This window comes from Laetiporus sulphureus (genome assembly GCF_001632365.1).
Source record: "Laetiporus sulphureus 93-53 unplaced genomic scaffold LAESUscaffold_45, whole genome shotgun sequence".
NCBI lineage: Eukaryota > Fungi > Basidiomycota > Agaricomycetes > Polyporales > Laetiporaceae > Laetiporus > Laetiporus sulphureus.
In genome coordinates this window covers 45,791-71,533 of record NW_024468554.1, presented here as the reverse complement: position 1 = coordinate 71,533, position 25,743 = coordinate 45,791, and the positions used below count along the sequence as shown (strand labels likewise).

Below are 25,743 nucleotides of genomic sequence, written 5' to 3'. Positions count from 1 at the left end.
GCGGCGACGATGATCATGCGCCCAGTGTGTCAAGGTCCAATCTCATTTTACTGATATAAAAGTGCGTGAAGTTTTCAGAAGCAGGTAAGCACGTCACTGAGAGCTTTCCTACAGCTGAACCGAGAATGTCCTTACTCATTACCACAGATACTACCACTGTGGCATTTCTGCTCTGCTTACTCTCCGTGCTGCTTCTTTCAATTGCGTATCCAGATAGGTATATCGGTACTCATCCACGTCCCGAGCTTCTCGGTCCTATCGGCTTTCCCATCGTTGGCAACTTGTTTCAAGTATATCCTTGGCGCACTCGGTTTCTGCTATGGCTTCAGAGAATGCAGAGTGAATTTGGTCCACTTTGGACATTTACGATGCCTCCATGGGGTCGTGGTGTCATTATCAATCGACCTGAATGGCTGGCACACGTGAAGCAAGGTGCGATCGAGATACAGATTACACAGACTGTTCAGTTCATGGCTTCTTGGTACAGTGGACATACAGAAATACAGCAGAGGATCTGTAGCAATCGCCATTTTCAGCGAGTTTCCCGGGAAGAACACACCCGTGGCTTCCGAAGGAGCAGAGTGGCGACTGGCACGGAAGACTATGTTGTACGCTGCGCTCATTTTCATTTACGATGCAGAGCAATTGAACGTTTTCAAGTCCCATTTTTACTCATAGATCGTTCAGTGATCACGTTGCGATCGCAATGCATGAAGTGAGTAGAGGAAGACGTGGGCATGTTGGAATAGTGTGTGACATCCGCTTCAGATCCTTCTCGTCACCAGAGCATTATTGCGGAGTGCGAGCACGAAAGGTGTACCCATCGACTGGAATGGTAAGGCAAAATCCTAGCCATCATGCGCTTGACACTTGTCCTCACCTAGTGCAGATCTAGCAGGGCGTGTTGCAATTGCTATATTCTGCAAGTCTTCGCTGGGCATCACCACCGGTTTGATCACGGAGGACGTTGACTGCATGAAGAAGTCCGATGCAATTCGGGATGCACTCAGTGTCCTGAATCGCACATCCTCAAGGTGGGCTGCATAAAACAAATACATTTTACTATATCGGTGGTGATTCTGATTGCGTTTTGAACACGGTGACAGCCGCTTGCTCAACCCGTTTTGGAAGGTCACTGAGAAGGTAGTTTCTGCCTTCCACTTCAATGTACGCGCTTATAAGGTTATCCTTTATTCAGTTCAATGGCGTTGCCAAGGAATTCGACCGTGCGCGTTCGACTGTCCGCAATTATATAGCAAAAATCGTTCGTGATCGCCAGAGTACTGCAATGGAGGTCAACCTCGACACACCTGCAGATTTTCTAGGTCAACTTCTTCGAAAGCCAGATAATGATCTAATGCGCATGCGTGATATATTGGTGACACTATTGTTTGCGGGACGCGATAACATCCAGAACGCGCTTGGCTGGTCACTACATGAATTGCTCAAAGTGCCTTGCTGGGTGGGTAGGATGAGGGAAGAGGCGTTGCGAAATGCCCCTGAAGGTTCACCAATACTTTACTCTGATCTGAGTGTGAGTGAAAACTAATACTTCTGACTACCTGATGTGGCTGATACGAGCTCGGCTCGATTTTACATAGCGATATCATGTCCATCTTGCTGTGTTCTACGAGACAGTGCGTCTTTGGCCTGGCCTTCCAAAGAACGCACGCGTAGCGCTCTGCGACGACATCCTCCCCGCTATCCCTGAACACAGCCTGCCCGAAGTCAAGATAGGGAAGGGTGATCACGTATTCTGGTCCGACTATATCATAATGCGCGACATGGCTGTAAGTGCCGTGTTCTGCATCGTTGGGCAAGGAGAACACAGTTGATAAAATAATTGCATGCTCGTCATCGATTCCCTTGACACTGAACACGTAGATTTGGGGTGCTGATGCTGGTATATTCAACCCTGGTCGTCATCTCAATGCTGACGGACAATTCGTCAAACCGGCAGCTTCTATATTCGTCGGTTTCGGAGCCGGACCTCGCCTTTGGTCAGCTTTTGTTACCGTCGTCTTAGTTGTTGTGCTGATGTCTGACTTTATGATTCTGTTCGGACATTTACAGCCCGGCTGCCCAGCTTGCTGCGTATGAGTTTGTGGCCTGTTGGGTGGGTATTATGCCATACTTCGACTTTATTCGGGTCGACAGTACCTCGGACGGGAATGATCATGGACCGACGATGGCGGACGCATTTACAGTGACTATGGAGGGGCCATTCATGGTGTCCGTACGGGAACGGGAATAAATTGGGTGTCACCAAGACATCACTAAATCGTACTTCATTAGCAGCCCCCATGATATCTTCCTGGGGACCATACTGTACCCACTGTGTCGTTCATTGGTACCAGATGTGTCATCAACTTCACTCAATGAGTACCTTTCTATCTTTCATTCTCCTGACATTCCTTCCCTCAAAGAATGAGATATTCTATAGTCTGCCTAGGGGAGACAACCTTTCCACACGCGTGGCAAATATTTTCATACTTCTAGATCTCGCTGGACAGGTGCCGAATTCTGAATAGTAACGGGGCAAGCGCCCGTTGATCACGCAGATCATACTGTTAAACGGTACAGGGGGGTGTTAGAGACGACCTCCACTTTTCAGCCAGAAATTTATTTATCCTGTATGCAATTCCGCACTCCGTCATCATCCAGTTGGCTCAGTTTCCTCACACATCGAAAACCCGAACGGTTCATTTAACACCGTATAAGTGATCTGGGATATAGAAGAAACAGCAGGCCCGCCGTGCGAATATGAAATCTCAAACGCGTAAAGCACACACTTGTATTGCCTCACACCGAGCTCCTGAAACATGTTACGTAAGTAATCTCACATATCGTGCCTGCGCCTCGCAATCGCATCGCCAATCTCGAATCGTGAAGAAATGGAAGAAATATTGGTAAACTTAGGCGACGCCCGCTATCATGTTTGACGGGGCCTGAGGATCATAGGCATCTGTATACCCTTCTGTGGCTCCCCTCGAACAAGTGGTCGCCTCACAACCGTGGACCGTACTATAATCTCATCCGCGGGCACTGCAAGCTTGAACTCGAATGCACGAACGAGGGTGAAGAGCAATGCTTTGATCCTGATGAATGCTGTCAATATGGCTCAACCTTGAAACGAGGCAAACTGAGCGTACTCGACGATGGCGAAACGATATCCTATACAGGCCCTCGGTCCACCAAGAAATGTCATCAGGTCACCCCAAACACCAGGAATTGAGTGAGCACTGTCTGGAATGGCCTTCCAACGGTCGGGTCTGCGTGTACACGATGATTAAATACTGAGTGTGATATGCGACTGCTTTGTCATGTACCTGAATTCTAAAGCATCGTCGCCCCAGAGACTCTTCGACCTGTTCAAGGCAAGGAGCGCAATGTCGATTGTTGTGCCCTTTGAGATGCTGTGGGAGTTCAGATCAACGCGGACATCAAACAGGCACTCTCAGTTTTCTCACTCGATGCTGTCGCGCAATTGTCCATGCACATCAAGAAATGGCTTCTGAAGAGGGATTGTGTTATCCTTGACCGCAACCCTGAGGCTGGAGGGTACGGGTGCGTATAATCGCAAAGATTCGCGGACAACGACATCAAGGAACGGAAGCGCTTGAAGGTCATCCATCGATGGATTATTGGTGTGCACTTGACTCAATTCGGCGTATAATTTCTGCTGTAACTCAGTGTCCTGCGTCAGCGCATATAGGCACCACATCGCCGCATTGCTGGTGGTCTCGTATCCGGCAGTCAGGAAGCTATGAAGCTGGAATGAGGGAATGCACGGCAATAGAATATAATGGGATCGCACGTAGGTATCTCTAGAATAATTTGATCAGCGAGATAACACTCAAACAAGAGAGCCTCACATACGGGCTAGCACCTCATCATCGGCGAGTCTCTGGCCTACAGGAATGTCCGTTGCCATGTTTGCTTTCAGTAACAAGCTTAACAAATCACGGTTTTCCAAGCTAAGATGCCTCGTCTCGGATTTGTCGTCCTCCGCCATGGCGTCCAATATGCGCCTTTTCTTCTCCACAAGCAGCTGCATGCCAACACGATAGATTACCGCTCTAGCAGCTGCGATACGCCTCGTTCTTTCCGTCGGCTGCCGAGAAGAAGCTGATGAGAAAGTGATGATAACACAATCGGGACTTACGATGTATCGAAGAGGAGGAAATAGGAAACGAAGCACAGTAAACACCGCCGGCTTGCCAGTCGGAGGGCCAAAAATAGCCTGGAAAGCATCAGCAAGCTCATTAGGTTTCCCGTCGGGGCGCAATATGTCCAAATCGTAATTGAATCCTTGAAGCGTCGCTCAGCTCATACGTAGATACAGATGAGGAAAAGGGAGAGATCACCTGCAGCACCCATGGCATCGAGTGTCATTTTGTTTAATCCGCTCATCACGTCAATCCGGACGCCTTGTCCATGTTCAGAGAGCTCGTTGAGCCACATGTTGCGCAGCTGACGATAATTGTGCCTATGAACAATGAAGACACACAGAATGCCGGGTATTCCGTACCTGAATGGCCTTGTCTATGAATATTTCGGTGAAGCCTCTAAGCTGAGCTGGCCCAAATGCCGGATTCTGCGGATGCTACCTCGGTAAACAGCAGTCACTGGTGCGAGGGTTTGCTTACCAAGATCCGTCTCTATTAACATGAAGACAATGAGTCTATCTCACGTAAAGGATCTCATCTGAACTTGACTGACCTGTTTACGATGCCGTTCTCCTAAATGCTTCTCAGCTCGTCATCTTTGGCAGGATGGATGATACTGACCTTCCATTACTACTACTCCTGTCGAACGGTCCATAAAATTGCGTTCAAATGTGAGTAAAAAGCTCATCAATGCATACCTTCGCCAATGACCTCAGATATCATGAATCTGGCGAGCTCCGGCTTCTGGTAGTCGTTAGAATGACTGAGAATATGACTCAAAGCTTTAGTGTCAATCGTGTAGAGGTAGTCTTGCTGCGTGTCGAAAAGACAGTGAGCCTACCTCAATGAATATGAACAGATTAAACTGACGTTAAGCCATCCCTTGTACCTAATAGTCTCGCCATAACGTTCCACCCAAATCTCTTGCATACGGACACTTCCGGTCGTAAATATTTGACGCAAATTTCCATAAATCCAACTAGGACTCGGAGGCCCTGGTAAAGAACGCAGCGGTGAAGACCGGGCCTTGATGACAAGGACACAGAGCTTGTAGAGGACGAACGCCACAAAGGCGGCAAAGAATCCTGCCGCTGATGAAGGGTGACAAGTGTTAGGCAAAGTGTTATGCCGTTCGAGACATGAAGTTTCACCTGTCTCTATCCGCATTGCAACGTCGTTGGGAAGCGGGGAGTAGGATAGCGCGAGACAGGACTTCGAGGGAAAGACTTAAGTGGCGCCACTGTTAAGAAGCAGATGGCCATCAAGTTGGCCGAAGCTTAACGTGGCAGTGTTTCCCATTCGCTGACTGCCAAATTCGAAATTCAGAAGCGTGGCAGGCTGCACCGAAATGCCTAGAGAAGTGGTCTGGATTCAATTCAAATGTTGACAGATGTTCTCTCATTTATATAGAGTCCGCAGTACAGTACTGTTCCAGGGATGAACAATTGAGGGTTGTGGGAGGGCAAACGTGATTCCCACGAGGAGGCGAGACGGGGAACTGAAATTGATCATCACTAGTAACTACTAGAGAACAATTGATACTGCCATCCATGACCCACAACATGCACCTAACTAATTTTAATGGCAGAATCAGTAGAAATGCAAAAGGGTAACTTTGTGACCTGTTCTTTCTGATATGGGGGTTTCTTCACAGTTTTTCCCGGACGTGATTTTATAATTTTCCATTGATTGCTCTACTGCTTTTCCCGTGGGAAAATGATTCTTTGCATGCTCTGAACGTAAGGTTCGACGGATAAGCTGACGGCACAATTGAAGACCCACATCGACTGGCATCCATTCAACTTTGCGCCGTGGATTCGGACCTTTCCAATGCCACATGACTGTCAATCACTCAGACTCAGTCTCGTTCCCAGATGCTCTACGCTCCCCGGCTCGGACATTGATCGGAGATGGGCAGGAATTCCGCATTTCATGAAGCGAGCAAGGTGCCAAGTTGTGGCATCCACCTGCTTAGTAAGCCAATGTTCGGTCTAGCGCCCGTCCCCGAGCCCGGGTTGCCCAGATGGAATGGGTTTCAAAATCTCAAGTTCCAACCATTGAGCCCTGCAGAGAGATCTGAGACACAGGGAAGCTCGAGGCTAGCCCCTGTCATCCTTCCATTCTTCAGTGCTTCTGGACGTGGCGTGTCCTCGTGCTCTACCGCCGACGGAGATCATGTCTCTGTCTCGGGCAAGTGTTTACAATAATAGAGCATAATCTTAGATACTGAGACAAGTCTCATCTTCATGCTTACCAAAAGCTGACTTAAGCAGTTTGGGATGATGATGCCCCTCTCAGGAGGGAAGCACAATATGATTCTCGGGCATTGCCATCGACCTCCGCCGAAACTGCCACCATCGAAAGATGCAACACGAAGCAGTTCAAATCATAATATCTACTGAAACAGATTCGACGTCCGGTACGAGCGTGAAAGGCATAGTGCCCTTATAATGCTCGATCAACATTGGCATAGCCCCCGGCCTTGGGTTCTTATCATGATTACTCCCGTGCATAGCTATCCAGCATCTCAGGGTCCTTGATGGCAAGAGGTGATATCATATAAGTATGCTCTCCGTTTTCGACGCTGAGGCCCCGGATTACACAGTCTAGCATTGTGACATACTCACGATGCCGCTACTGCCTTCGGCGGACGTTACTGCATTGGGAGCAACGCGCTACTTCTCAGGTAAATGAGCTACCTCTCTTCGGCGAAATTGATGTCGATAGCGAAGTCTAGCGGTGGCGTTGACCTCCCTGCTGTGGAACCACCTTCTGATCTTAGGCGATGAAATTGAGTTGATATGGCGAAAACGACACTGGTCGTTCGTGCAAACGCTCGTTGTGGCGAACTTATATGGCGCGCATGGAGCTATGATAGGATTCGCCTATGTGATGAGTGGTATGCAAGTGCCACTTAGCAGTAAGGTGAGCGCGGATTTCACAAGTGCCCCATGTCGCGTTCAAATCAAACTTCGCATGAACAGATGTCAGTTACATGCCATCCATATGTATCAATCCACTAATCGGGGCATAGTTGTCGAGGATTCGGGGTATTCATCGGTGTGTATGGCCTCATCGGTATCGGCTTGTTGCAACGTGCGCCATGCTTCTCTGTGCCTCCATGTGGCCTCAGCTCACGCAATGTCTACTCGAGGAGTCGCACTCCTCACGTGCATCGTCAAGGTCTGGGACAACAGGAAAAGTATCAGGGTGGCTCTCGCGATCGGCCTCGTCATATGCTACGGCATGGGCGCTGCATTCGACGTTCTGACGATCAAACAAGTCATCAGTAACGTTTCTGTTCCATATCTCACTCTAACCCTTGATAACATTTCTCCAGATCTTGCACAGTATGACGTCACCGCAAGATCTTGCGGTTTGAGCAGCAAGGCGACGTACTTGCCTGGAATCTGGGGCGGACAGGTGAGCTACTGTCGACGAGCATACGTTCGAATCTCACCGTATCGCTCAAGCTGCTATATGATCTTTATGTCATTGTGCTCTTATTTGTGAATTCTTTGTCTCGTCCTCGGCGCAGTGACCATGAGGTCGTGACAAACCTAGTGCGAGACGGTGGATTGCTATTCATTGTGCGTTCATCCCGTCTGTGACCGCTCAGAAACTTACTGACATCCTGCATACAGTTCTTGCTCGGTGTGTAGATTGCAGCATTTATTGTACAACAGCTGACCGGTCACCTTCCATCCCGACTAGTCTGCAGACTCGTGGCATTCTTTAACAACCTCTTTGGCGGGGTATGTTTCTCTATCAACGTCTCGTATCCACACGCTCAGCTATTTCCTAAGGCTGCAGAAACATTTATTGTGTTGATGTAGGTTTCCATCTCTATGTCTGGACGGGCGGCTCACGGACTCGTTTAAGATTTGTATACTCTCTCGACGTCATCCTAACCTTCAAGTTGTTCCTCAAGTTCAAGATGGTGGAGGACAAGGTGGCCTCAGACGAGGATCACAGAATGACGATCTCACAAGCTGTCCTTATCGTGGAAGAGATCGAGATGATGTCCGTCTAATGTCAATATAAGTGTGTAACTCAAGGAGATTAGAACTGGAGGTTCCTGTGAAAGTCATGTAGTGATGTGCCAGGCTCGGCCTCAAGCCGGAATCCGGCCCGAGCCGAGCCCAAGAAAGCAGAGCCGAGCGATGCAGCTGGCGCCGGATCAATCCCTTTTCACCGTCCTTTCCGCTGTGTCCGCCGCCCGCGACCTGCTCGTTGTAACGGGTGCCGCCGGTACCGGCTTTATCATTATGTGTCCTGTGTCCAGCAAGTTACCTTTGGCTTGTACTACGTACAACGTACAGGAAGAAACTCTGCGGACGCTTGCAGGTTTGCGGAAGGAGCCCGGTCATTGCGCTGACTAAACTTCCCATGCATTCCGAGAAATCAATTTATCAGAAGTCAGCCCATCAGTAACTGGTTGAACATGAAGGTTGCGAGCTATCGTGCTCCCCGACCAGAAACATCGACGAAACCTTTAAATCGCCTCATGCATAGACTCTGCACGTTCCTGCACGACCGACCCACTGAACAACCATGTCTCGACTAGTCAAATGACATACCTCGATTGGCTCTCCTGCTACACTCACGGCATCTTTGTTTGGAAATTCTACTTGTAGTTCCCATGCGGATGATTCCTCCCGTCATGCATGTATGTCAACCGCGATCCCGGATCTATTCTTGTTTCGTGCCGACTGCGAGGACAGAAAATCGGCGGCCTACGGCATAGGATAGTCAGATGAGATTACTGAGGAACTGCAGCGGAGACGGCGATCATGTTACCCCATGCATCGCCACTGTACTAGGGGTATAAGGCCGTGGGCATCTCCGAGCTGCGCAAGACCCACTCATCAACACCTCTCAAAGCACCCAAGCAGACGACGAAAGGAGGAAATAGGCCTTCCTTACTCACCGCTCTCAACGGTTGCACCATGATCATCCTTTACTTGCTGTCTCTGGGTAGCGCGGTTGTCATTTATGTCGTTTGGAAGCTGGTCGCTATTATCATCAAGGACTACAAGTCCTCGCTGCGCTTCATTCCCGGACCTCCAAACGCGAGCTGGGTCTTTGGTAATCTCAATCAGATTTACGACGCAGGAGGCGAATCTCTCCACGAGGCATGGGAGCAGAAGTACGGAAATGTATTCAAGTACAAGGAGTGGCTTAATGTGCGCAAGGCAATTTCTCCTAATTCCTATCACGACCCTGATCAGATTTTACAGGGCGATGCACTCTACACAACGGACACTAGGGCGTTGAATCACATCCTCAGTCACTCCAATGACTATCAGAAGCCTGCAGTTGCGCGTTTCAACCTCGCTCAGGTTGTGGGCAAAGGTTAGCAGGCTGTGCTTTCTCTATGTATGCATTCACTAATTCCACCCTATTTCATTTTAGGCATACTGTTTGTTGAAGGTAAGATACGTTTGATCCTTGTGATGCTTGATTCATAATAATTTGTTCTCAGGAGAGCAGCATCGCCAACAGGTCAGGTTTCGTACAATGCTTGACATCATGGGGACTGACCAATCTGTATGTTTTTCAGCGGCGCATCATGGTAGAACTCTCACTCTGTGTCACATGACCAGACACTCAGACAGCTTTGCAGAACCCGGCCTTTGGTCCAGCGCAGATCAGAGAATTGACCGAGATCTTTGTAGAGAAATCTATTCAGGTGCATTCTCCCCCGAATCATCCTGTCGATACCGCTGACTTACCGCGACATCGACAGCTGAGAGACGTTTGGGCCGAAGAAGTTGCCAAGCATGGAGAGCCTGCACGAATCGACCTTATCAACGGATTGTCCAAGATGACGCTCGACGTCATTGGCCTCGCAGGTACGTGCCTTTTTCGGTTTTCTTTTCCTCTATCGCAGGATCATCTTGCCACCGTGCAGGTTTCAACTATAGCTTCGACGCACTGAATATTGATGGCAAGACGAACGAGCTGAATGCTGCCTTCAGAGTTGTCTTCGGCGCTGCAACCGCGAAGCCATCTGTCTTTGCAATGATGCGGTATCTCTTCCCTCCACTCCGGATCATCGTGCGTGCATCTCGGCGAAACGCTTTCCTCCGCTGATGACTGTACTATATATCTATTCCATCTGTAGCCCAGCGCGCGCATAAGAGCCGTCAGCACCGCCATGGCAACTATGAGGAGGATCGGCATGCAGCTCATCCAGGAAAAGAAGGCAGAGATCGCGCAGTCTCTCCGCGCGGGAGAGAAGGCGAACAGCAAACTCGAGGGAGCGCAAAGCCGCGATCTGCTTACGTTGCTCATCAAGGCGAACATGGCCACAGATATTCCTGAAAGCCAGAAGTTGTCGGACGAGGATGTGCTGGCACGTACGTATCTGAAATCATTCACGTCGAGACTTGAACTGATGGGCATCTCAACTGACAGAAGTCCCGACGTGGGTCCTTCCACTATGTGAAACTGTACAATAACCTCATTGCATCTGCAGATTCCTCACGGCGGGACACGAGACAACTAGCAACGCAACCGCCTGGTGCCTCTACGCACTCAGCCAAGCCCCCGAGGTGCAGCGAAAGCTACGCGAAGAGCTCCTGGAGGTTTCCACCGACAGTCCGACAATGGACGAGCTGCTGGCGCTCCAGTACCTAGACGCCGTCGTTCGCGAGACCTTACGCGTGCATGCGCCTGTACCGATGTCTGGCAGAGTTGCCGTGAAGGACGACGTTATCCCGCTGAATGCCCCATTCACGGACGTGCACGGGCACGTGCACGATAGTATCAAGTACGAGCGCATCTCTGTTCTCGATAGCGGTGCTCAGGACATTGACGGGTCGATTGTGATAGGATTGACAAAGGAACCAATGTCGACATTCCGATACTTGCTTTAAACAGATCGAAGGAACTTTGGGGCGATGATGCTTTCGAGTTCAAGTTCGTCGATATTATTTCCTCAGCGCAAGCCTGCACTCACGCGCATCTTATCAGACCAGAACGTTGGGACGCTATCCCAGAAGCAACGAACAGCATCCCCGGCGTTTGGGGAAATCTCATGACGTTCCTCGGCGGTCCTCGGTCGTGCATAGGCTACCGGTTTACTCTCGTCGAGTAAGCCAACTCGTTTCAATCAGTATTGTTACTGCTCAACCACTTTGGCAGAATGAAAGCTCTGGTGTTCACGCTCGTCCGTGCGTTCGAGTTCGAGCTGGCCGTGCCGCTTGAGGAGATCGGTAGGCAGGCTGCTGCGGTGCAGCGCCCGATCGTCCTTAGTGAGAAAGAAAAGGGCAGTCAGCTGCCGATGCTCGTCAAGCCAGTTAGGCGTACTTGAAGAGGACCTATCGCATTCAACTGTTGTCATCGTTATCGGTCTGCATTCTAATGATGAGCGTGTCACAGTGTACCATATTGCGTCTTAACCGTTTACAATTTCCACCTGTAACCTTCGTATGCAATTGAGATGAGTTTCGTCTCTGAAGTTACTCCCCACCTCTATACGGCATTCTGGCACATCGACCTAGTGAGACCACGTTTTTGTGTCTGTATAAAAGCGACAGACTGACATGTCAGGACCACGATGATCGGATACCGTGTGGCTGATCCTCACCGGGAGAAAAGAGCGGCGATCAAAGTTGAGGATATTGGGTTGAACACCTGGAACCATTGACCCAGTACTGTGATCCCAGCGCTGTGATGAGTCGACTCGCTTTGCGCGTGGGTATATATCACAGCCAAATCCGGCCGCTATGGCTTTGAATCAGGTCTCAATTGAAGTGAATACAGGCGATGAGAGACGTATCATGCATACCGCCAGACAGATCCAGGAAATAGGATTGCATGGGTTGGGAGGAATCAGCAACGTCCACCTATCTTTCGAACATAATAAGCGATTGCTACTTCAAAGATGGTCAAAGCGTTTTACGTGAAATACATAACCTCGGTCGGTAGTTGTCTCTGCTGTACGGCAAAGCCGTTACAGTGGCTGGGCCAAGCACTCGCCCTGCTTTTTGTTCGACTGCATCGGATGAAGAGCGCCGCTGCTGCTCCATCAAAGCCGCAGCCGCTTAAACCTCTCAAAATGACTTAGTAAAGAAACACTCTCCCATCTTCCTCTCACTCACGCTCTGTGAAAAGAAGCAGACTATCCACCGCATCAAGCACATTCGTCTGCCATGACACCACCGCACACACTCGTCCCCGAAATATCTCCGCTGAACGACCCCGATCGACAATTGTCCGAGCAGCACTTGAGAGGCAATCATGCAGATGAGAGCGCTCGTCAGAGATGAGCCTGACGGCATCAGCCCAGTTGAACCAATCCAGCCATCGTGAACATACATCTCCGCCTGCTTTTTTCCGCAATGGTGGTTTGGGTTCGGGATTGTTGTTCATTTGCGCAGTCGCCGAATGGTCGCCGCGTACCAAAGTGAGTGCGTCGATAAGAGCACGTGTGACATTGCGCACATCCATCCCGCAACCGAATAGTACGGGTGGGGATACGGGCGGACGAGCGCGTAGAAAATGCTGGATTGATTGCATATTTCAGTGCATGCAAATAAAACAGACGGACGTCACACAAGTTTGATGCCTGAAACAATGCATCGCGGCATATATAGTAGGTGCCACTTCTTAGCAAAACGCCATACAGCACGCTCTTGTTACATTTTCAAAAGCACCATACTCGATGATTACTAGGTCGCACGTGCCGTCCAGTACCTGCCCCTCCGTCGTCTGGTTCCAGTCTATAGAGTCTAATTAGACACTGGCCGGAATCGTGATAACTGATAACTGAGGCTACGAGTACCTTGATCACTCCACAGTGATTGTGGGGCTCGAGCAGCTCCCTGAACACGCACAGATATTGACGACAGTCGGTCACGGCCGACCGAAGCATGGCCGGAGATAAGTATGTGCAGCACAATATAAGACGTAGGCATACGCTAGGATTGGGTGGTGGTGTTGAGCCGAAGATAGCTTTCTGGGAAGTGTGGCTTCTCCTGTGCCATCGGCTTCGCGACTTCCGTCGAGCGGCGACTCTTGAAATGCTTGCAGAGCTGTTCAACCTGCTAAGTCAATGACGTAGCAGAAAGCGTTTCGGTCGTAGAGGTTTGGTGGGCATTAAGTTGGAAAGAATAGGCTTCGGTGCAACTATAATGCCGTACCGACTTTATTGACGCCCGTACCATGATACAGTTGGCTTCTATCTTCCGTTCTTTGTCTTGAAGGAAAAGACTAATCATGTCGAAATGCATGCGTTGACAGAGTGTTACCCACCATCGTATGAATCACACAGCAATGACCAATTGTCGATAAGCTGATCGTCGGCTACAATCATCGTGCTTGGCCGGCGTATGTAGATCAGCAATATGAATAGTCGGAGACCCAATTCTTACTCCCATGAAGCGATGACGATGCTGTGCACCGAATCCATGTCGTCACCGGTTCCTCAGTCGTCCGGACGAACATGCGCAATATTCGGAGTCGGTGAGCTGTGGAGTTTGCCGATACGATTCCGAGCAGTGGTGTCGTGTCGAACACCTCGTGGAATCGCGTTTCCCAGTTCTAGAACTCATGGGATGGAAATTGAATTCGTACTAAGCCAGGAACTTGTGAGCGTCGTCTACACTTCTCTCCGGTATTTTGCATCTCCGTCTGGGTTCTCAGGTGATCGCGGTGTCAAAAACGCTCTCACTGACATTGCAATCTCGCAGAGCATTGAGTCAGCCGTGGCGGAGTTTCCTTTGTTCCAATCCAGGTTTACCACAGCCCAAAAGAATGCACGGTCAGGGACAGCATCTCTCCGTGTCCGGCGTTGTGGGTCTCCTGACTTGTGCACGTATGCTTTGTACTACTGCGCACATTTAGGAAGTGCAGATGACTGATCCCCACGTAGAGTTTAAGATCAAGAAAGTTGAAGGAACTGCGATGGCCGCATTGCGACGGACGAGTGATAAAGTCGTGGAGCTCGGAGATTCAAATAACACGATGCTTCGGCGAAGTCAGACCCATGATGCGCCATCCAGGCCCGGCTGTGGAGGATATCCGGTATCTGATTCAATGACACGGTGTCGGTCCCTCGTCGACGTCCGTGCGTGCCTTATGGAAGCGTCATTTAGCGTTCACCTGTCAAATGTTACAGCCACCTTTCGCCGTATGCTCCCGGTCCCTCTAGGTACCCGGGTATAAAATCCGCCTCTCAACTCCACGCTCATTCATACAAATCCTAGTCAAGTCTCCCTCGGTTAACATCACTCGCACACTCCGTACGAAGTTTCTTAACCGCAGCAACTGATTGCAATGGACGGCTTTGGCGGTGGCAACGACAGCAACTACGGTGGCTCGGGTGTGGGTGGAAACACGGGCAATGACAACAACTACGGCGGAAGAGGAACGGGTGGCGGCGTGGGCAACGACAGCGGCTACGGCGGTGGTGGTATCGGCGGAGGGAACGATGGCAACTACGGTGGTGGCAGGGGAGGAGGGAACGACAGCGGCTACGGCGGCGGTGGTATAGGCGGAGGGAACGATGACAGCTATGGCAGTAGCAGGGGTGGAGGAAATGATAGCAACTACGGCGGAAACGTGGGTGGCGGCAATGACAGCAACTATGGTGGCAGCGGTACGGGCGGCAGCGGTGACAGCAGCTACGCTGGCGGTAGAGAGGGCGGGGGACGTGGTGGCAACTACGGTAGTGGCGGCAGCGGCGTGGGAGGTGGGAATGATAGTTTCGGTGGCGCAAATGACGGCGGATACGGAGGAGGAAACGGCGGCGGAAACGGCGGCGGATATGGTGGAGGAAACGGTGGAGGAACCGGCGGCGGATACGGTGGAGGAAACGGTGGAGGAAACGGCGGAGGAAACGACAGCAGCTATGGCGGCGGTAACTCCAATTCGAGCTCTGGCGGCGGCCTTCCCGGCTCCGGCTCGTCGAACAACAGCTCGAGCGGAGGGGGGAATAGCTTCATCGAACGGGGCATCGAAAGCGTCGCGTCAAAGGCCGGGTATAACCTTGTGAGTGGCTTGAGTGATCCTTTCTTCGTATGTGCAGTCTGGTTTGGCTGACAATATCGCGCAGAGCTCTACTCAAGCAGACGAGGCTGGATCCGTGCTGCAGAATGCTGCGCGGAAGTTCCTGTGAAGTCGGTCAGCCTCCCTATATGAAACGTGTTGGATGGTGTGCGTACGGATGATCCACCCAGGCTATACCATACCTGTATTCGATGTCTGTGAAACATCTTCGTATATACCAGGAGGAATGAAACTTGCATCATGAGCATGATTCAGTGTTGTTGAGTGCATGCCATCAATGAGAAATGATAATCCTTACACAAACGCCAAGCGATGAAGAGTCCTATCGGTCATAGATGGCGCTATTTAGGTTGACGCGTTGATGACAGGCATCTGGTGGACTGGATCTTCTTTCAGAAGATTCAGTATTAGAAAAAGAGTCTAATTTAAAGAAGCCTATGGACGTACCAGTAAAAGTCGCGGTACGATCGTTATGGAGGCAATTGAGGTTCTAAAGAATTTTACGGGCGATCTGCTAGAAAGTAATTTCGGCAGTTAGAATTGACTCCGGCCGAATTCTGCTCTTCAAACGAGCAGAAATCTTGGACTACATCGATCGTCATGCCAATGTTTGGAACCACCACCCCGCCAGCTATATTGAGCAGTCTCCGTACATCACACGAAGCCGTAAGTCATGAATCGTACCATAACCACTCGTTCAGCAAGCCACGTTATCCTAAATCATCAGCGAGATCATGCATCATAAACACAATGCTAGAAATTCGTCGCTAGGGGACGTCGAGTCCGTCTCCGGAGGCTTCATTATTCATGGCAACACGTAATGGGCGAAATCATTCCCCGGGAGGCGGTGTTGAACAGCACTGATCCTCACGTGGCGACTGCGGAAACATCGCCGATCCGTACGAATCGTGGCTATGGCTAGAATGGTTCGGCACCCAAGGCGACTGAATAGGCTCAAGCGCAGGAAAGCGCACTGTTTCCAGCCACGGGGAAAATATAGGCGTGTGCACGAAGGAAGGGGCGCGTGGCGATACAGCTGTCTCGACTTCCGGCATGGGAGGGAGCAGTGAGGAGGGTGAGGACTGTGAACCAAGATGTCCCAGTGCGAGGAGACTGTACATAAGTCTGCTCCCAAAGGAAACGATGAGTTGGGATGTTAGAAGCAAAAAGTAGTCACGTACCGCCGCTTGCTGAAGCGCTTGCCTGTCCAAGATTCGTACGTCGCCATGCCTATGTCTGGCACAGCCTCGTGAGCATCGCATGCGGGAGGTGGTGTGTGTCGTGCTGCGATAATGGAGGAATCCATTTCGTCATGCATTGCGATACTCGGCTTGATTTGTGATGATTCTGCCACAAGCTGTTCTAACTCTGCGCTCGCAGTCTCGGCCAAGGTCGGACCATTCGATGCAGGACCTGCTAACCACGCAGTGGGATCGTTAAAGATCCCTCCCGGGTCTCCTTCGCCACCTTTAACAATGTCGCTCGCGATTCTCTCCGCGGATATCTCCTCATCAAACAACAACCTTCTATCGTCATTCCAATCAAATCGCGCCTGCAGCCATGATTGCAGATTCACGACATCCGTCGGGCTTAGCCGTCCAAGCATGAGGGGAGCATCAATGGGAATAGGACGGCCTGAGTTGCTTGAAGATGCAAAGTGATCAGATATCGTCATTGCCACCTCGGCAACACGGTCCTGGCACTGAATTCCTGCTTGAGAGATTGGCGAGATGTCAGAAAGAGACTCCGGAGAAACAGGAAACGTCTGCGGGCTGCATGATGGGTTGGGTTGGACCGTCAGACGGGCTCTGCCATCTCGCACACGCCACCATTTTCTAGCGGCTTTGAGGGGAATCTGGAAGGGCGAGAGCATGACGTTGCAAGAAAAAGACACGTGCAGGAGATGAAAGAGAACTTGAATGATTCCTGGCGTGTGTACCCAATCGACCAGCGATTGGTATGATTCGAGGAGACTTGGTCCTGGCTAGCAGGAGGCGTGGCGAGTCGTACAAGACCAGCTGGACGAGGAGGATGGTGGCTCGAAAGAAACATTTGAGCACCGTCGCATTCACGGATTAGAGCGCCATCAGATTTGATGGCGATTCTGCACGCGAGTGTGGCTGTACTGATGCAACTATTAAGGACCTTGACTTCGTCCTTCTACATACGCTCAATTTGCGCTCAGTTTGCCAAAAGACTAGAAATTTCCGAAGCGTATTTATTCAAAGGAATAGACAGGAAATACGGCGTCGCTGCACTCTGAGCAAACTCGGATTAAATGTCAGAGACGTGACACCGTTACACTCCCCGTCTGACTCGTGACAAGCGCGCTTGATCGTGTCACGTCGCGTCTGAGTACCTGTCTTCGACCCTTCGACTCTTCCCAGTACGCCCACGTCGCCGCTCTCTAGGCGTCTTTGAACACCTTGCGCGATATTGAAGATGAGCGACGAGCAGGACAGGCGAGGAGCTCACGCCAGAGCGATCCTGGGTCCTGAGATGTACGACCGCCTGTCCAAAACGAGAGTGCTCCTGGTCGGTGCGGGTGGGATTGGCTGTGAATTGTGTGCGTATCAGAATTTTATGCGATAAATGCATACATTAGCTGATGTCCATTTGAACCCATTTCTTTGTTACACCTTTCTGTTGCCAATACACCGCGTGGCGTCTAACTTCTCTGGCGCTATGGATAAAATGGACCGATACTTAGTGAAGAACATTGTCCTCACGGGCTTCGGGGATATCACTCTGCTTGATCTGGACACTATCGACCTGTCCAACCTGAACCGACAGTTCCTTTTCAGAAAGAAGGATGTGAAGCATAGCAAAGCTATGGTCAGTCTTGCGTTTAGAGCCCATGCGGAGAATGAACACATTGCGGCTTCATATAGGTTGCAGCACGTACGGCTGCCTCATTTAATCCGAACGTACACATCACACCCATACATGCCAATATCAAGGAGCCGCAGTTCGACGTTGCATGGTTCAGGGGTTTCAATATCGTCCTCAACGCGCTAGACAATCTCGACGCGCGGCGGCACGTCAATAAAATGTGCATGGCTGCGAACGTACCGCTAGTGGAGTCTGGTACTGCCGGCTATCTGGGCCAGGTCCAGCCTATACTGAAGGCAGGTGCCGTGCCTCTTATTTATGCTCGACGTATGTCGCCGCAACTGGTTGCATCGGCGTTCACAGGACCGATCAGAATGCTTTGACTGCGTGCCCAAGCCTACTCCGAAGACATTCCCTGTATGCACAATCCGTTCCACCCCATCACAGCCCATTCACTGCATCGTTTGGGCGAAAAGTTACCTGCTACCGTGAGATTCACCACGATTAATCATCCGCTGATGACTTGACCCGTTAACTACGCTCAACTAATACAGTCAACTCATCGGAGAAGATGAAGACGCAGGCGACGAGCTTGATGAAGCCGAAAGGCAGGGCGAGAATGGTGAGAAGCGCAGACTATGCTAAGTGTTTCTGTAGCATGCTCATTTTCTAGCACCCGACGATAGCTCAAGAAATTGCGGCACTTAGGAAGGAAGCGCTTGCATTTAAGATTGTGCGCGATGCTGTGCACCGCCCATCTAAAGACGAAGAGAGCTCCAGTGCGGCGAAATTAGTCTTCCAGAAGGTGAGTCCGTTCATCCTTCCGCATCGGCGTTCCGTATTAATGCTATTCCTGATGCCGATGGCCTCCCGTAGGTCTTTCATTCCGACATTCTCAACCTTCTCTCCATGACAGATATGTGGCGCTCGCGCGCACCTCCAACTCCTTTGGACTTCGACAGTATCCGGGATGGATCATTCGTGCTGCAGCAGAAGGTCCCCGTAGAGAACGGCACCCGCCGGAGACAAAACGGTGACGCGCAGAACGGCAACGGGAGTGCCAGCACAGAGAAGCTGCTGAATGGCGATTCATCTAGTGCAGCGAGTACCAGTTCCGCGGGCTTGAAGGACCAACGGGCGCTATCATTGCAGGATAATCTGGAGTTATTCATCTCGAGGTGGGCACACTGATGAGGTCGTAGTTATGCAGCTTGAGCATTCATCATTCTTGATTACTAGTACGGAGAGGTTATCAGCCCGCCTACAGGCAGAAGAAGAGACAATCTCGTTTGACAAGGACGACGATGACACACTGGACTTTGTCACTGCAGCTTCTAACCTCCGCTCAATAGCGTACGGAATTCCTGGAAAGAGCAGATGGGAGGTGAAAGGTGCGTGATTGCTTCAAAGGTCCCATCGTCATGCGTTTATGAGGATATCCGTATACCAGAGATGGCTGGGAACATCATCCCCGCCATTGCCACAACCAATGCCATCATCGCCGGTCTCATTGTGCTGCAAGCGCTGCACCTCCTGCGTAAAGCGTACAACTCCCTGCGCAACGTGCACGTGCAATTCAAGCCCAGCATGCCTCTCAGTACCATTAATATGTGCCCGCCGAACCCGTACTGCGGCGTGTGCCGGGACACGTACACGGAGGTGCTGTGCGATCCCGCGCGTGCGACGCTTGGCGAGGTTGTCGAGGGAATATTGGGCATCGGCGAGGGTGTGGATGGTGTGGCAGAGAAGCGAGACGTGAGTGTGTTTGAGGATAAGCGGATGCTGAGCGATCCGGATTGGGAGGACAACTTTGAGAGAACATTGAAGAGTTTGAATGTGACGAGAGGGAAGTTCTTGTCAATCGTGGATGACGAAGGAGAGCTGGCGACCATCCAAGTGGCGATTGACATCCTACCGTAAGTGGCGGCAGCTACCTTTTGCGCAATTGCACTCATCTTGACATTTGCGCCTGCACAGACCCGATCACCCAGCAGATGGTCCTGCTCTGATCTTGCCTTCTCCGCTACCACAACCACCCAAAAAAGCGAAGCCGCCGCCTGCTTCCTCCACGCCACCCCGGACAGCGCTCAAACGGTCGGCTCCGGATGATGACGTTGTCGAGGTCGAATCGCCGAAGCGGGCGAGAATGGACAGGGAGTCGACCCCCAAGCGGCCGAGAACAAACGGCTTCGTTGCGGTCCCGTTCACCCCGAGCAAGCGGCGGAGACTGGAAGAGGACGGACTGATTATTATGGATAGTGCCAACGAGAAGTTGGACGATGACGAGGTAGAGATATTGTGACCATGGTGTTTCATGTCTGCTCGCGTGCCATTCTTACGCCCAGAGGTCATAAAATGTCATTATTCAGTCTGTACTTGTGTCCTTCATGTTTGGCGTGCGCATACGGGGTTTTCACTGCATATATAAACAAGAGATCGATGAGCGTTTCCAGGAATCACGGTGTAGTTTATTAACGTACCCGTTAACTGGTCCTTGGAACCGGCGCTGCTGCATGATGTTCTCTAATCGTGGAAAAATGTCTCTGGTGAGGTGACAGGCTTTGTCACGATGTTTGAGGATGCGCTCCGTGTTCGCTTCGTGCCTTCGCACCGCACTACACTTCCACCATGGCCACATTAATGGACATCTGGTGCCTCCTCATCGATCACAAGAAGGAGCCCATCGGAACACTCTTCACAGTCAAGATATCTTCTGATGCCGATGTCAATGACTTGAGGGCTAAGGTCAAGGAAAAGAGATCAGTCGACACTGCTGGTGTTGACTCTGCCAGACTCATTGTATGGAGATGCATGGACTCGACCATTATTTTTGATGATGAAGACCCCAAAACGTTGAAGGATCAAGTCAGCGAGGCCTTCTCCAACCAGAAACTCGAAGTACTTCGTGTGAGCGAGACGATAGCAGATCTAAAGCTTTCAAAAGAAGAGACACTGCTCGTGCAGATGCCTGGTGCGTTTCCGCCTTCTCCGACAAAGCGGACATTCTAACCGTAGGAACACGCTGCAACAGAACCCAGTAAGTTGTCACTCAAATGCTGTTGGGACATTAGCATCACGAGAGTGCCTAGTAGCTGTCCCAACTGTTGCTCAAGCTTGGAAGCGGAAGAAGCATGATGAAATCATGACTCCCTCAAAGCGCACGAAGACGTACGAGGAAGGTGCGTCGAGCTTCGCCAGGCTTTGCTGCTCTGCGCTATATTGGCCTTTAGAGCAGGATAAGAATGTCGAAGCGGCAAAAAAAGCCCCTACGCCGTCCCAAGCTGCTTCCCTTAGGCAGTTCGAACACATTCAGAAGGGACCCGGATGGGTTCTTAACGGGCGCCCTGCTCAACGCGTCGGGCCTCCGATCGGCCTTTACCATCCAGTCTTTGACGAGTTCAAGGAGAAGCTGAAAGGCGATGGTGAAATATCCCTGGACGTCAGGCGACTCGTACGAGAGTTCATTACCGCCAGTGCCAGCGTATATCAAACAAAGGAAGACCGGATGAAGGGCATCCAGCATACCTTGGGCAAGCTCGTCGGAGGACCATTAGAGAAAGTCGTTGGCGAAGGGTTCGCGAGCGACCGGGTCCTCCTTGCTGCCACAAATGAGTGGTCCGCGAAGATTCTCATTTGCGAAGTAAAGAACGAGATCGGGACCGGCATTGTAGACCCTTACACGCAGGCGTGCCTTGCCTACCAAAGATACTCTTCTGACGATGATAAGTGTATGTATTTGTGATTGATTCTTGCCACAGCTGACATCACTCCTGGCAGATCTGCCCCTTCGCCGGAAAAGCTACTGCCCCTGCATCATCCTCGCAATCGCCGGTCCTTGGCTATGCGTGGCAGGGGCTGTCTATACACGAGCACCCATCGTCCAACCGCTCACAGGTTATGAGTGGACGGCGCCGGAGTGTCTGTTCGACGATCAGTCCCGGCTCGAACGAATGGTCCATTCTTTGAATGCTGCCACGTGCTCGTTTCGGACATACTACACGTCGACGTTGCTCAAGGCCATTCCGGCTGCAGAAGGGATGCACGGCTTCCCATACATCTCCAGCTATGACGGGAACACCTTTTCGTATGTAGAACAGCTCGGCGGCAATGACGCACAAGTCTTCAAAGTGAACGAAGGGGGTGTTTTACGAGTTGTCAAGTTCACGACACAGTACAACGAAGCGGCGCACAGGTTCCTCTCTGAAGAGATCGAAGGTGAAAGCTTCGCTCCGGCTCTGTACCACGTCAGTCAACGCACGTTCGGCGGACGACGGATGGTTGTGATGGACTATGTGGATGGAGAATCGGCATTTGGTAGGACGCTCACGGAAGGTCACTTTGATCAGCTCAAGAAGGCGCTTGAGCGCTTGCACACTAAGGAGCTGGTCTTTGGGGACCTTCGAACGCCAAATATTATACTCAAGAAAGAACATGTGATGCTCATCGACTTTGACTGGTGCGGAATTGATGGCAAAGCAAACTATCCCATCGACCTCAACAGCAGTGCCGGATGGGTGACTGGTGTCGGTCCGGGTGAGGTGATGCGGAAGGAACACGACGATGCGATGCTACAGAAGCTGCAGCTGGCCGAGATGGTTTGATACCATGCTATTCCCAGGCCATGCACTATTACATTCTCATAGAAAGAAGAGAATTGATTACCATGGCGCCTTGTTCTTGTAAAAACCACGTTTTGTTGACTTATCGGCCAACAGTTTGATTTGCACTCCAAGACTTTACAATCGCAGGATGCCATGTTCAGCATTATACAAGCGTAACGTTTCCAAGCTATGGATACATTCACGATGCAAGGGATGTAAATAAACACTGTCAATGCGAGTATGCTGCGGAAGTTCGTGAACAGATTGCGCAAATCCAGACGTTACATGCAGATCAAGCAGCCCAATCCAACCGATCAGAGTTCCGCATCACTACTATCCAAATCTACAAATGCAGGAGACGAGTCCAGTACCTTGCCGAGCACCTTCCGCTCCTGTACTTTTGGCTCGGACTTGTGAACTGAGGAGGCGGGACGCTGGACGCAGCTGTTCTTCTTCCCCGGGTGAGGTCCAAGATGGATCTGCCGCCTGGATGTCTGCAACGCTGCCAGCACCGCCAGCTGCCCGGATTTTAGCATCGGATCAGATGAGCTTTACAACTGTACACACCTTGCTTTGAACCTCGTCGTCTGCCGCTCTCCGTCCATCTTTCGCAGTCGGATCGAACCCAAGCCGCTTTATCATCTGCGCCGAATACGCAGTCTTTCTCTTCTTCCGTGGCTCCTCCTCGTCGGCGCTGCCCCGTTCGCCATCCATTCCTGTGGTCCCACTCTCATTCTCATCGATTTCCCGCTTCCTTTTTCCCGGCACAGCCTTGCCCTTCTCCTCCTTCGACGCGCGCTTCCCGAACTCGCGCGCGGTGACAAGAGCCTTCGTGCCCTCCCTGTCCCGCTTCAACAGCTTCTGGAGTGCCTCATCCGCAGCCTTGGCTGATCCCCTCCGAGATGCCTTTGCCTGCGCGTCGCGCCCCAGCGACTCGGATATGAACAGCGACTTTGCATCGTTCGCACCGGAGACGATGTGGCCCGAGACCACGTAGGTCGCGCCATCGTTGTCTGGCGGCTTAAGGCCCCACTGTCGCGCGGGGTCGTACGCGGGTTTGCTACGTTTCGCACCCGTGGACATCCCTGAGGTGCTGTGTCAGAAACGAAATTGATGAGTGCTGGGCGTAAGTACATGAGCGAACGTGTCGCATACCCGTTCGAGAATTCCGGCCTGGCTGCCCGTTTCCTTTCGACGGCATGCTGGATGTGATACTCGCAGATGTCCGCTATCCGCCTGTCGCACCAGCTCCCGCAGGGCTTGCCGTCGCGCTTGATCGCGGTGCACATGCCCAGGTCCTGAGAGTAGCCGATGACAGCGACCGAGAAGATCGACTCTGGAGTGAGCGCGAGGATATTATCTGTAGGATGCGGTGCGTCTGATGAGCGCTGCAGAGAAAGGGTTCCGCTATGAGCGCGAAGGTAGTAGAGAATTAGATCGTACGCACCTGGAATGGCTTCAGTATCCTCGGGTTCAGCAAAGCGACAACCGCGCCCTCTCTGAGCGTCGACATCTTCTCGAACGCGCCTTTGCTCCCTCCCTTGTACACCTTCTCCTTTCTTCCATCCTTCATCGTGATGACATCGTAGCTATCCGACTCGAACAGCAGCAGGGACAGCATCGCGTCCCCGCGGATGGCCTTGGATGCGGATTCGGACGATGCGCTCTCGCGGCAACCAAAGTCGACCAGCTTCAGGTTCACGTACTTCTTCCCGCTCGCTCTCGGCGGCTCCTGTTTGCTCTTGCCGGCCCTGGGTTGTTTTGTGCGGTCGGTGTTCAGCAGCAAGTTGTCGACGCTGTCCTGTGCCTCCTCATCTTCGAGCTTGTCCTCGCGCCCAATGCCAACGGGTGCCTGTGTGTGCTTGATCTGGCCCCGCTCTGCGACTACGGCGATCGTCAGCCAGTCCCCGCATACGGGCACGTCGTAGCCCTGCTTGTCTGGGAGCAGCCGGACGACCGAGTAGAGCTTCGAGGGCGAGAGGTAGTACCGCCCGCGCAGGTAGTCCTGAAAGTCTTCGTGGGATATGGAGCGTGAGCTGTGCGTGTGTCAGGTGGATAGAGCTGGGATAGGCCACGTGATGGACTCACGAGAGACGGATTCCCGAACACGGCTCCAGCTTCTCAAACTTCGGGTCGTCAAATGGCGGCTTGTGTTCCACTGGCCCTGGAATTAGCTTCTCCACGAGTGCGAGTCTGTCATCGCGTTGTTGTGCATTCGATTGAGGTACGGTGTCGTCCTGAGGAGCTGGCTTCTCTGTGAACGCGGTGGAACGAGTGATGGCAGCTGGAGTGAGCTGCGTGTCCTTTCTGGAGTGTGCTTTGGCTAGCTTCTGTAGCACAGTAGATGGGACCTGCTTCTGAGCCGGAGCCGTTGCGTTACGAGCGACGGATGATTGAGAGGAGGAGAGTGTCTGAGATGAGCGCGACTGTTGACTCATAGAGCGCACAGACATGCTGCCTCGTTCACCGTAGCTTGTACGATGGCTCGACTTCTTCCTCTCTAACCTCTAAGTCAGCTGGAGCTCAGCGATTTCGCACGCGCGAGCTTACTTGGAGATGGCGATGCAGGAACTAGCACGTCAGACTCCGGTCTTTCTTTCCGCTCTGGCGGGGTGCGTGTAGGATATGATGTGGAAGATTTGGTGAGCTGTGCTTGCAAAATCGCAATCTGTTTGTGAATCTCAGCCTGTTGCTGTTGCTCGAGATCTTTCCTGCTCGATATTGACTCCATGCTGGCCCAGTGTAGACGAGACACGACGATGAGCGAGATGAAAGCCGGAAGGTCGCGCGTGTAAACGAAAACTGGAAGAACTTTCCTGAGGTGGATAGGCCAAGTAAAGGAGTTGAGAATGTGCGTTACACGCGCGAGCGGGGTGGCATGCACGCGGTGACAGCAATCAACGCGAAATACGATCACGTGAGTTAACGCGACGCGACGGTGCATCGGCACGTGTTCGTGACGGGATGGCACACGTGTCTAAGTGCCATTCACTCGTCCGACGTAAACCCATGCACATTCGTCGGGAAATAATGAAAGCCTGAGTTCAGAAACAAGATGTTGATGTGTGTTAGAAGAAGAACAGTCCTATTCGCTTTTATTCTTGGAGGAGAGTTTATCACATTAA

General features: G+C 51.5%; 10 protein-coding genes across 10 annotated transcripts; 6 read left to right on the top strand and 4 right to left on the bottom strand.

Moving 5' to 3' along the window:
- Window positions 1–100: 100 nt before the first annotated feature.
- On the top strand, window positions 101–2,519 carry LAESUDRAFT_684633 (cytochrome P450). Its single transcript, XM_040905860.1, has 10 exons — window positions 101–432; window positions 488–608; window positions 661–715; window positions 769–835; window positions 890–1,034; window positions 1,107–1,143; window positions 1,199–1,534; window positions 1,602–1,790; window positions 1,885–2,000; window positions 2,074–2,519. Exons 1-10 carry the CDS (start codon window positions 126–128, stop codon window positions 2,252–2,254), a joined length of 1,554 nt encoding a protein of 517 aa, XP_040760534.1. The 5' UTR covers window positions 101–125; the 3' UTR covers window positions 2,255–2,519.
- A 171-nt stretch (window positions 2,520–2,690) lies between these two features.
- On the bottom strand, window positions 2,691–5,508 carry LAESUDRAFT_729752 (cytochrome P450). The gene is made up of 15 exons (XM_040909702.1): window positions 5,321–5,508; window positions 5,040–5,260; window positions 4,868–4,982; window positions 4,791–4,808; window positions 4,723–4,742; window positions 4,650–4,661; window positions 4,532–4,597; window positions 4,368–4,473; window positions 4,166–4,311; window positions 3,880–4,114; window positions 3,818–3,827; window positions 3,471–3,764; window positions 3,330–3,416; window positions 3,153–3,272; window positions 2,691–3,098 (listed from the first exon to the last, which is right to left on the bottom strand). The coding sequence occupies exons 1-15, from the start codon at window positions 5,334–5,336 to the stop codon at window positions 2,933–2,935; spliced, it is 1,632 nt and encodes a 543-aa protein (XP_040760533.1). The 5' UTR covers window positions 5,337–5,508; the 3' UTR covers window positions 2,691–2,932.
- Window positions 5,509–6,451: 943 nt separating this feature from the next.
- LAESUDRAFT_684628 (uncharacterized protein) lies at window positions 6,452–8,537 on the top strand. Its single transcript, XM_040905859.1, has 10 exons — window positions 6,452–6,718; window positions 6,775–6,855; window positions 6,907–7,096; window positions 7,204–7,265; window positions 7,324–7,458; window positions 7,510–7,592; window positions 7,643–7,759; window positions 7,814–7,823; window positions 7,884–8,001; window positions 8,052–8,537. Exons 2-10 carry the CDS (start codon window positions 6,798–6,800, stop codon window positions 8,200–8,202), a joined length of 924 nt encoding a protein of 307 aa, XP_040760532.1. The 5' UTR covers window positions 6,452–6,718; window positions 6,775–6,797; the 3' UTR covers window positions 8,203–8,537.
- Window positions 8,538–8,620: 83 nt separating this feature from the next.
- LAESUDRAFT_729749 (cytochrome P450) lies at window positions 8,621–11,646 on the top strand. The gene is made up of 14 exons (XM_040909701.1): window positions 8,621–9,355; window positions 9,410–9,524; window positions 9,585–9,602; window positions 9,655–9,674; window positions 9,733–9,744; window positions 9,796–9,861; window positions 9,919–10,024; window positions 10,084–10,229; window positions 10,297–10,531; window positions 10,590–10,599; window positions 10,651–10,944; window positions 11,007–11,093; window positions 11,148–11,267; window positions 11,319–11,646. The coding sequence occupies exons 1-14, from the start codon at window positions 9,119–9,121 to the stop codon at window positions 11,485–11,487; spliced, it is 1,635 nt and encodes a 544-aa protein (XP_040760531.1). The 5' UTR covers window positions 8,621–9,118; the 3' UTR covers window positions 11,488–11,646.
- A 1,061-nt stretch (window positions 11,647–12,707) lies between these two features.
- Window positions 12,708–13,181, bottom strand: LAESUDRAFT_729748 (uncharacterized protein). Its single transcript, XM_040909700.1, has 2 exons — window positions 12,961–13,181; window positions 12,708–12,898 (listed from the first exon to the last, which is right to left on the bottom strand). The coding sequence occupies exons 1-2, from the start codon at window positions 13,091–13,093 to the stop codon at window positions 12,786–12,788; spliced, it is 246 nt and encodes an 81-aa protein (XP_040760530.1). The 5' UTR covers window positions 13,094–13,181; the 3' UTR covers window positions 12,708–12,785.
- Window positions 13,182–14,199: 1,018 nt separating this feature from the next.
- Window positions 14,200–15,338, top strand: LAESUDRAFT_814999 (uncharacterized protein). The gene is made up of 2 exons (XM_040914648.1): window positions 14,200–15,167; window positions 15,232–15,338. Exons 1-2 carry the CDS (start codon window positions 14,454–14,456, stop codon window positions 15,292–15,294), a joined length of 777 nt encoding a protein of 258 aa, XP_040760529.1. The 5' UTR covers window positions 14,200–14,453; the 3' UTR covers window positions 15,295–15,338.
- A 677-nt stretch (window positions 15,339–16,015) lies between these two features.
- Window positions 16,016–17,058, bottom strand: LAESUDRAFT_716574 (uncharacterized protein; the record flags this gene model as incomplete). Its single annotated transcript, XM_040907267.1, has 2 exons — window positions 16,016–16,310; window positions 16,367–17,058. The coding sequence occupies 2 exons, from the start codon at window positions 17,056–17,058 to the stop codon at window positions 16,016–16,018; spliced, it is 987 nt and encodes a 328-aa protein (XP_040760528.1).
- Window positions 17,059–17,543: 485 nt separating this feature from the next.
- Window positions 17,544–20,522, top strand: LAESUDRAFT_729747 (uncharacterized protein). The gene is made up of 10 exons (XM_040909699.1): window positions 17,544–17,751; window positions 17,896–18,020; window positions 18,077–18,313; window positions 18,381–18,505; window positions 18,572–18,639; window positions 18,704–18,822; window positions 18,894–19,195; window positions 19,257–19,408; window positions 19,468–19,933; window positions 19,995–20,522. Exons 1-10 carry the CDS (start codon window positions 17,628–17,630, stop codon window positions 20,317–20,319), a joined length of 2,043 nt encoding a protein of 680 aa, XP_040760527.1. The 5' UTR covers window positions 17,544–17,627; the 3' UTR covers window positions 20,320–20,522.
- A 100-nt stretch (window positions 20,523–20,622) lies between these two features.
- On the top strand, window positions 20,623–22,738 carry LAESUDRAFT_388704 (uncharacterized protein). Its single transcript, XM_040902284.1, has 5 exons — window positions 20,623–20,988; window positions 21,049–21,054; window positions 21,107–21,196; window positions 21,248–21,745; window positions 21,795–22,738. The coding sequence occupies exons 1-5, from the start codon at window positions 20,646–20,648 to the stop codon at window positions 22,616–22,618; spliced, it is 1,761 nt and encodes a 586-aa protein (XP_040760526.1). The 5' UTR covers window positions 20,623–20,645; the 3' UTR covers window positions 22,619–22,738.
- Window positions 22,739–22,932: 194 nt separating this feature from the next.
- LAESUDRAFT_738494 (uncharacterized protein) lies at window positions 22,933–25,349 on the bottom strand (the record flags this gene model as incomplete). The annotated part of the gene is made up of 6 exons (XM_040910903.1): window positions 22,933–23,136; window positions 23,186–23,711; window positions 23,774–24,006; window positions 24,066–24,654; window positions 24,707–25,118; window positions 25,169–25,349. 6 exons carry the CDS (start codon window positions 25,347–25,349, stop codon window positions 22,933–22,935), a joined length of 2,145 nt encoding a protein of 714 aa, XP_040760525.1.
- Between the last annotated feature and the right edge of the window lie 394 nt (window positions 25,350–25,743).